At 37.3% G+C, this 10,005-nt stretch overlaps 1 protein-coding gene across 1 annotated transcript; it reads left to right on the top strand.

Moving 5' to 3' along the window:
* Positions 1 to 439: 439 nt before the first annotated feature.
* LOC5569790 lies at positions 440 to 1,825 on the top strand. The gene is made up of 3 exons (XM_001652966.2): positions 440 to 1,110; positions 1,286 to 1,531; positions 1,610 to 1,825. Exons 1-3 carry the CDS (start codon positions 742 to 744, stop codon positions 1,808 to 1,810), a joined length of 816 nt encoding a protein of 271 aa, XP_001653016.2. The 5' UTR covers positions 440 to 741; the 3' UTR covers positions 1,811 to 1,825.
* The last annotated feature ends 8,180 nt before the right edge of the window (positions 1,826 to 10,005 follow it).

The following is a 10,005-nucleotide window of genomic DNA, read 5'->3' as shown; positions in this document are numbered from 1 at the left end:
GGTGTAAGCTAGATCACTATCGACTGCAGTAATGTTGTTTTTAAAACCGTTTTATTTTGCCCATTTTAGGTTACCGTACGCGCCCAGAATAGAATCGATTCCCTTCACCATGCTGACAATGATCGACAGCTAGCTCTCTACAGCGTTGAAATTCGAGGCGGGACATTGACTTGGGTGACTGATACCTACGTATTGTCGACTTTGGCACTTTTAAGTGGGGAACCGCGATGGCTTTGAACTTAGCTTTGAATGCGTTGACGCGTTACTTTTTGTTTGTGCTGAAATTGATTCTTAGGTTCGAAGTACAAAAATGCTGACCTGTATCCCTCATAAGAAAACGAAACGTGGAAGCTTGCTGTTTGCCTATTGTGGGATTTTTGCCTCCGATAATTATAATTGAACATTGATTGACGTTTCTTTTCTTATATTCTCGCAGATTTTCTCCAACGAAAATGTTCATTTTGTAAACCGAAAGGGGTGCGATTGACCCCAGAAAGTCAAGCCAAGCCAAACCGACCCGGGCTCATCGGAAAACGGACGCAAAATGCCGGTTTTCGCGAACTGCCATCAGTTCGGAGAGCGCCTAGGACTCCACCACTTCTTCCTTCGATAAGAAGCCGGACCAGGAGACCTTCAAACGACCGGAACGGATCAGCTTTAGAGCACACAAACGGACACAGGCAATCCCTACACGGAATTATCGCAAACGGAACATCGTAACAAACAGACTGAGAAATCGCCATGAAACCGCCAACTGCAGAGGACTCCGCTACGCCGGTCAAGTCTGAGATGTCGACTTCCGGCACGGGTAGCGGAACGCCCACTACGGTGGCGTCCACATCGACGCAAACCCAAGCACAACCACAGCAGACACCCGGCGGAGGAACCGGAAGCAACACCTCAAACGCCTTCGGGACGGTGAAATATCGGATCAAACCGCCATCGGCAGCACATGCCACGTCGTCGTCGACGGCATCCGGACCCCCCAACGCTGGATGCTTCATCAAGCCTTCGCTGTCGCTAAACTCACTGCCACCGCAAGGTCCCCACGAGGGGTCCGAGATGGCACAAAACAGACTGAGAATCGATCGGCCATACAATAGCTTAAAGGTTAGTTGAAGTTAATTGCTAATCTTAAACATTAGATTGATGCAGATTTTGAAGTGTTTGCTCCCCTATGCTTAAACGGTATCAAGTATCACTAAAAAATAAATTTCTTCAACATCATTTCGTTCAGTTCGTTCAACATTCTTATGCAAATTAACCTTTTTTCACCAAATTCAAGAAAAAGCGCGACTCAGAGCGCGAACTGTGGCGCCGGTCGTGGGGCAGCGGGCACAGCCATAGCTCCTGCAGCTTGCAGAGCAGCATCACGACCGGCATCGGCAAAGACGACTTCTGGGCGGCACTGCAGACCAACTACAATTTTATCATGGACACGAACCTTCTCGACAGCTGTCGGGAAGCGCGAGGCGAAATCGAAGGGTCCGTTGTGCGACCCCGGGAGGACCACATGGACTACTATCGGAGGGTGAGTCGCACGCGTCATCATCATCGGATAAAACCTATTCCGGGAACGGATTGAATCATCTTCGCTTTTTCGTTTTAGGCCATGTTCAAACCCTCTCCGATGCAGACGTTCTACGGAGATCCCCGCCTGCTGCGGCAGTGGATCAGGGAGATGGAGATTCGCATTTCACGGATTCCTTCGATTACGGAGACGAAGCGGTTGAACACGGAGCAGTTGCTGAGGCTCTCTGGAGAACATTCGGTGAGTAAATCGCAGCAATCTATTTTTGAACGACGCTGAAGACAAACATCGTGCTAAGAATAGTTTTACGGTTGGAAATAATCCTCGGATGGATTTCAAGTGCCAAAGCAACCCATCTGAATCGTGAGTGAATTGATGGGCTCTTACCGTTTTTAAGAAGAACAACGAAAATCGACTTCAATTCTGCGTATCGATAAATCAATCTGGATTAGTCAGCTTGGACGCCCAGAGCAGTAGGCGTAATCGCTCAATTTATGCATCGCCTACTATTTGTTAGCGCACCCCTACCGCCTCCCAATGCCTCGACTACTGCGCTGAGCGCATCGCGGTTTTGTTTGACAATGTTATGCGTCACCGGAGCAAAGAAGGCTGTGACGAATGTAAGGCAGGGGCGGCAGCATGCTGAGATTTACCTAATGTTTATTTTGGTGCGCCAAACTGTTTCCATCTTCTGGCTACTGTGTGAGAAGCGTTTTGTTTCTGCAATGGCCCACTTGGACTGCGCTTGGGTTGCATGTGGCGACAAAACAGGCGGGCGTCATGCGTGGTCGGATCGGACCAGCAGAAGCCATGTTTGTTATGTGTATTGATTATTATGTTTTGGCGTGCAGTAACCCACATTTTGGACGTTTGTCCCTTCGCTCTATGATGTTTACCCATCCGGGGGACGTAAATTTAATATCAACATAAAAGACGACATGTGGGGCGGCGGAAAGTTGTTTGTGGTTATTGCATAACCGGGACGACAGATTTATGCACATCGTCTTTGTGAATTAGAATGTAGAACAACACACGGAAGTCAAGTCAATGCATTCGGACAGATATTTAGATATGATGACGAATGGACTTTGGCGCCGAACTTGGCACTTTGAGAAAGTCGGCAAAATTATGTGTCCACAGAAGTTGTGAAAATTTCCTCAACGGAAGTTTTCCTACGCAGATTTGGTTGTCATTTAGCAAATAAGTACAGATTTTACTGTAGAGAATACCAGTATCAAGAAGATATTTGCATTTGTTTTTGCGATTTTCGTAGAATTTACGTTTTAGTTTAAACTCGGAATACCGTATGAGTTGATTAACCTTTACGTTACCGGCCTCCGACAAGGTATTTTCAAACAGCTGCCATTTCGTCAATTTCCATTCGATTTTTTTGAAACTACCCTCAGTTTACTTTAAAAAGGTTTCAGTTATTTGTCATAAATGGACAATTCTGTATTCGGAACCATGCCGGAGATATTCCGGGTTGTACTGGGGTCACAAGGGTGACACAGGTTCCGCCAGGGCCTCTTTGAGGACATTTCGGAAACATACCGTGCGACGTATCAATCTTCGTGAATTCGAGAGAACTTGTCAATAAAAGAAGAAAAAGCTCTGTACGAACAGATGTGGCCACTCCAGATCTCCAGGCACAGGTTCCACGATGGTTTTTTGGGCAACATTTCCATTTTATGTCCAAAAACATACCGTGCGACATCTCAATCTTAATGAATTTTAAATAACTTGTCAATAAATGAAAAACAACACGGTAAAAAGATTTGGCCACTCCAGAGCTTCTGGTACAAGTTCTATAAGGGCTTCTTTGGGTATATATCTGCTTTAGTCTCAATCTTTGTGAATTGTAAAAAAAAACATGTCAATAAAAGAAGAATCAAGTTATTAACGTGTGATGTGGCCACTCCATAGCTACAAGCACAGGTTCCACCAGGGCATCCTAGGAGATATTTCTGTTTTATGTCCATAACAAATCGTGTGACGTGTCAATCTTCGTGAATTCGATAGAACATGTCAATTAATGAGGAATAGACCTTATGCATTGGCGTAGCTAGGATTTTTTCCTGGAGGGGGCCTAGGGGGGGGCCTAGAAAATTCTTGATTTACCGAAGTAATAATCACGATTTTCGCAAATTTCGTAGTTTGCGAAAATTTGCGTTGATTTTATCTGTTTGTGTTTTTGTCTCATATCAGTTATTATCTCTGAATATCAGTAATGCTTGTAAATTACAATTTTCATTACGGAAAATTCGACACGAATGCCACACGTATGGTAAAGTGTCCTAAATAAATAATAATAATAATAATAATAATAATAACTACGGAAAATATCAATTCTTTGTCTAATCCAGTAAAAAAATACTTCAAGAATTTTTCCAAAGAACTCACGAAGAATATCCCTTTGCAGTTCTTGCACAAACTTTTCAAGTATCGGGGATCTCTTCATGAACTATTTTCGTTCTTTTCCAGTGCAAGAACGCCTTTACCAGTTTTCACTCAGTTTTTGCTGGGACTCCCACGGAATAAGTAGCTATTATTAAACAGATTTTTCCCGGAGTTTCTTTAGGTTTTATAATCTGGAATTTTTCGAAGAAACTGTATCAAACTGCTCTAAAGAAGACATCAGAATTTCAAACATTTGGTTTGGTTTGACTTTATTAACGAGATTTTTAGCCCTGGACTAGTTCATCTCGGGAAATTTCAAACATTTCTCCATGAAGCTAAACTACGTACTTATCACACATAAATTTTTATTGTTGAAAATATCATTAAGTTGTTCATTAAAAATGTATTAAGGATTTTCTGGAAATACTTAGGATTTCTCCAAGAAATATTACAATAAATACTACCAATATTGTGTTCAAAAATCTCTCTGAAATTCTTAAAGTCAGGGTGCCGACTACCTGGAAAACCTGGAAAGTCAGGGAATGTCAGGGAATCCAATTTTTGACCTGGAAAGTCAGGGAATTTTACTACAGGTAAGGGAAAATTATCTATCAATACTATATTACAACATCAAACGAGTTGATTATCTGCAAATCATTGAATACGATAAATTTGTTGGACGAAATAGGTAATCAATCTTAGCTATTAACCTTTGATAAAGCGCTGTTATGTATGGTAAAGTAAACTATATTTTACTATCTATGAAAAAATCCTCGGAATTTCGAACTTTGAAAATGTGATGAATAAGGTTCCAAGCGCTACTTTAGGATTTTCATTAGGAGCTTTCCCATACTGATGTTTAGAATCGCAGAATGAACACAAAGATATTCTGGAGATTCTTCTGAAATTCTCCTTAAGTGTTCAATCTGCGATTCTTTGCAATTTGTTATGTCTGGATCACCCCGCTATCATAAATTTAATTTTATTGACAATATCATCGGCCTTTTCCGGTGAAATTAAAATTGTAACATTTACCGAATTATTGTGAGTCGAAATTTTAGTGCTTTTCCCCTGCTCCAAGATTTTAAAAAACCCAGAAATTCTCTAAATAGAATTTCTGCTATGAAAGATTGAAATTTTGTGAGATTTCTTGAAGATACTCTTAGAAGAACCGATTATTGAATTCTTGGAGCAGTTCCTCACAGCATTGCTGGAGGCACGACACTCAAGTGATCAGTTTAAACACGCTCTAGGAAATTATCTAACAGTTGTATTCGAGTAAAGTGAAAGCCTTTGCTAAACTGAGCGAAAGCTTTTTCTTTATACGACCTATTTCGGTCTAAATAAAGACCTTGATTTTCCTTGTAGTTGCTCAAAATTTGACGGCACTTGAAGTAATACATCAAAATCTAGAATGTTGAGAAAGTGTACTGCGATATGCCAAACTTGGGTAACAAAACGTAGCGCTGAGCCCGACAACTATATTTTTATTTCGTCTTTAAACCAAATTCAGTACTCTGAAATGTTTCTGAAAAATTACGGGAAAAGTGAGGGAATTTTAATTTCCAAATTGAGTCGACACCCTGTAGAGGATTGCTTGAAAAATTCACAGCAAAAATTATTAATTCTCTCTTGATTTCTCCTAATATTCCACAAGGTTTTCATAAATAATGAAATAAGATTTAACTGGGAAAATGTTCTTAGTGATTTCTCAGAGAAGTTTTCAACAAATCTATCTACATTTTTTTCAAAAGAAAATTGTCTAAGTGTTTCTTTAGATTTATCTAAAAATCCCCGATTCCTTACCCATATTTTTCAATTCAATAATTTCAAAGTTTTTAGTGGAATGGGTTCAGCTATTCTTTCATAAATTTTCGAGAAATTTTGTTCAGAGATTTCTCTTTTTTTATTATTTAAAGTTCAAATTGAATTTGGAAAAATATTGAACTCTTATCGGGAAACTCAAGAATTAATCGTAGAATTTTTGGAACTTTCTGAGTTCCTGACGATGTTACTTTCAGAAACAAGCTTTTGGCATTTTTTGTAGGATTAACTACAAAAATTCTTGTTAATTTTTTATTCGTCTTTATAATAGACAATGGTTTATGTTAAAACAGATGGGATTTTTATGAAGGTGTTTGTATCTTACATTTTAGAAAACGTTTCGCATGAACTCCGAAGCTTTAATATGGCAGATTAATCTAAAAACTTTTAACTATTGTGGTAGAACTGTAAAAGTTGAAGGTGTAAATATTGGCGGTTTTTTATCAAGAATTCTGCTAAAAATGTTTTATAACAAAATTCAGAATTTAAAACTTGGAGTAAATTTCTGCATACCTTTGAAAATTTGTTGAGGAATTCCTGATGGATTTTCAGAAATCAGGAGCCATACGTATAAAAACTCTGAAAACTCCTGGAATTCATTTTTCTCCTTATGATTCTTTAAAATATTGCTTTTTGGAGTACGAATTTTGTACGAAGGTGCCTAAGAATACGATATGTGAATGAAGAAGAAACAACAAAATGTTAAATCAGATCGAAACAATTAAAGATAAGTGATTATCTATATTTTTTCTCTAGAGGTGAATCAATGGGCTGGATAAATAAACAACAAACTGCAGGATAATTGACATCGCTCAAATCATGTTAAAAAAAAAAAAACAAATTTCTCAAGGATCTCCATCACAATCTTCATAATTAAGCCAAAATGCCTCTAGGAATTCCGCCTTGAAAATGTACAAAAATTCAATGCCTAAATATATATTTTTTGCAGAATTTATAAAACAATTTCTGAAACATTGTTTTAAGGAAGATCTTCAAAAATTTCTTTATGAATTTCTTAATTAATCCCTGCCCAGTTATTTTGCTAAATTGCTAATTTTGGAAGTAAAAATATGCCTGGGATTTTTTGAATAAATTTCTTCTGGGAGATTCGAAGCCATAAGACATTCCAAAAATACTTTTCGTATATAATTCCTGTAGAATCTGGGGATTTGGAAGTAGAATTTACAACAAAAAAACAAAGGAGAATTTGTAACGCAATTTACAATGCATTTTAAAAATAATTCTGAAAGACTCATAATGAACTTTGCGAAAAAGTTTTTAATAACTTTTTTGGGAAAGCTAGGGTCATTTACGGCTTCTTCAAAAACCACAATCAATGAAAACATTTCAGATGTTTCTTTGTTTTTGTCAGCTTCCCGTTGACGAGATTGCCGAGACTGGACGAACAATTTCACCATAGATGCTATCAATTCAAATGAACACGGCCTCAAAGTGCGACTGATCTGGAGATTTGCCTACAGTTCTTATGGAATATCTGCCAAAGAGAATATTTAAGGCTGCCGACATTAGTCACACGGATATTGGTTGTTCAAAGCGTTATAAATAAGTTTCCAAGAAGGTTATAAACATGTCTATCGGTGTGAATTGATAGAGGATTGAGCAGCGCATACATGTAAAACAGGCAAAAACGTAATTTGACTGCTGATGTTCGAGAAAATTGCAAAAGAAGCGCGACATCGGTTTGGACTGCCAAGAATACGTAAAATTCCCCTTTATGAAGGAATTTGACAGAATCAACGATTATTTAGAAAAAAATGTTAGGGCAAAGTTTGAACTTTTTCAAGGTTTAGCAATTTTTAGCAAATCTCAATATTATTTGACTACTTTTTAAAAAAAAATTGAAGCAAAAGGTATAAACCACTCTTCGATATACCGTCAAACGGGGTGACTTGCAACACTTTTCAACTTCAATCAACCAAAATCATGATCTAAACGTCATCTAAAAATCTAAATTCCTTTATGAACTTTTAATGGTCGACCCGCCTACAGAATGAGGTGACAGAAGATTGAATCGAATTTTTTTATCATTCCAAAAATCATAAAAAAGGTGAAAATTTTCAAATTTCCCTATGCAGGGGTGACTTGCAACACTCTATGCTAAATTAGTTTTTGCTATCAAAATGTTGATTATTTTTTATTAGTCGCACTTGTTAAGAATTATTATTCATGTATTTGAAGCATTCGAACCATTACAGGAGCATTTTTTGATTACCTATTTTCAAGAAAATGATTGAGACATTTTTGTTATCGGAAAATGAGGCGTAAAATCATCAAGGTCAAATATCTTAATTCAACAATACATTTAACGAGTGTTTGAAGATGATTGACGAATTATGACTCATTTTATTGAAAAGTAGACCTAATACAAAAGTTTTCCACTTTTTTAAAACTCTAAATTCCATGGAAATTAGGTGTTGCAAGTCACCCCGCATAGGTACATCTTTATAATAAGTATTTATATTAAAAAGTTGTTACTAAAATTTCGTAAAATAAAATTCGTTATATTATAACTTATTAGTTGTAGGAACAACATGTAGAGTATTAGTTTTGTGGATTAAATCTATATCATGTTTTCAGGCCACGATTTCGAACCTCCATCAAGTATCAGTTTTAAAGGCATTTAACAGAATTATGTTCAATTTGTAAAAAGATTTCTAATAGCTGCTTTAATTGTGGCTACTACATGAATTATAAGTGACACGTGTTGTAGTACCGATTAATAACAAATTTTCATTTGAATTTTGTGTTTTATAGTGAAATTTTATTGTAAATTACTATGTGTTGCAAGTCACCCCGCCGTTGCAAGTCACCCCGTTTGACGGTACATTAATGAATTTGATCACTAAAATTCTTGAGACTGAAAAAACTTACTTGGTAAGACGTAGTTTAGAGATAAATTAAAAAGTTCATTCATTCGAAATTATTAAAAAAAAATGAAGCGAAAACAGAGAAAGAACATATTGCTGGAATCAAAAAGTATGGCTGATTTTTTTACTTATTTTTGAAGCCTTAGGTAAGTTCGAAATTCTTGAAGAGATATGTTTTGAATTAGGCCTTGTCTTTCGCCAATAATTGCAGCTATTTTACGTCTTAGAAGTTCCTTTAGTAATTTTGCCTATTTATTTTTTGCCGAGACCTTTTTTATCAATGAATTTCTTTAAAGAAATCTTATGGGGATAATCATCATCACCGGACACCTCGATCAGGGCACCCTCCAAGAACACAGGAAATCGTAATTCAGTTAAAAGGCTACACCATGCTAGAACATTTGAAATAGTATGGTTTGCCCTACTCAGAAAATACGAAATTAAGGAACCGATTTTCTAGGATATTGACGCTTTTTACATAGTATCACAGCATTTTGAAACGGAGATGTCAAGCGACAGCCCGGACGAGTTGAATTTTTCGATGGTCGCTACCAATTTCAATCGAATTTCAGGAACCGCCACACTAAATGCTGTGCAATCGACAAGTCTTAGGTTTTTCCCACTATTATTGAATCAAAATAAAAGAACGTAACTACTGAAAGAATGTTTCATCAATGACTTCAGAACGATTTCACTTTCACTTTAGAATTATGTAAACATTTTTTTTTCTATATATATTTTCATCTCAAAATTCTGGAGGGGGCCTGGAAGTCTTCTTGGGGGGGGGCCTGGCCCCCCTGGCCCCCCCTGTCCTACGCAATTGACCTATGTTTCCACTCCTTGAGCCTATCAACGTTAAAGTCCAGCCCTATTTTATGACATTACCGTTTTTTGAAGGAAAAAATATGTCAATAAATGAGGAATGACCTCCCTACCAACAGATCTGGCTACTCCAGAGCACAAGGAAAAGGTTTCGCCAAAAACCTTTTTTGAACATTTTCCGATATTTGAACAAAACATGATGTGCCACGGGTAAAGCATAATGAAAATTCTGAAAAGTATTCAAATAAATCTAGGATAAAATACATACAAACTGATGTGGCTCCTCTTCACTGATGTAGTCTTAGGCGAATCTTTCTGAACAAATGTTTTCCACGATTTTTGGAAAATCTGTTATGCAGATCTTCATGAATACGCCAGGAATGCACTGTGCAACTAGTTAAAACTCAGCAGAAAGCTGAAAAGAAAAATAACAAGGAATCCACCAGAACTTTGTTTCGAACATCATCAGAAATCCAAAAAGAATCCAACAAGAATCTATTGTAAACTCGAAGAAAATTTTCTATTAATTACTCAATAAATTTG

This window comes from Aedes aegypti, unplaced genomic scaffold, assembly GCF_002204515.2.
Source record: "Aedes aegypti strain LVP_AGWG unplaced genomic scaffold, AaegL5.0 Primary Assembly AGWG_AaegL5_hic_scaff_599_PBJ_arrow, whole genome shotgun sequence".
NCBI lineage: Eukaryota > Metazoa > Arthropoda > Insecta > Diptera > Culicidae > Aedes > Aedes aegypti.
This window is presented reverse-complemented; position numbering and strand designations above follow the sequence as displayed.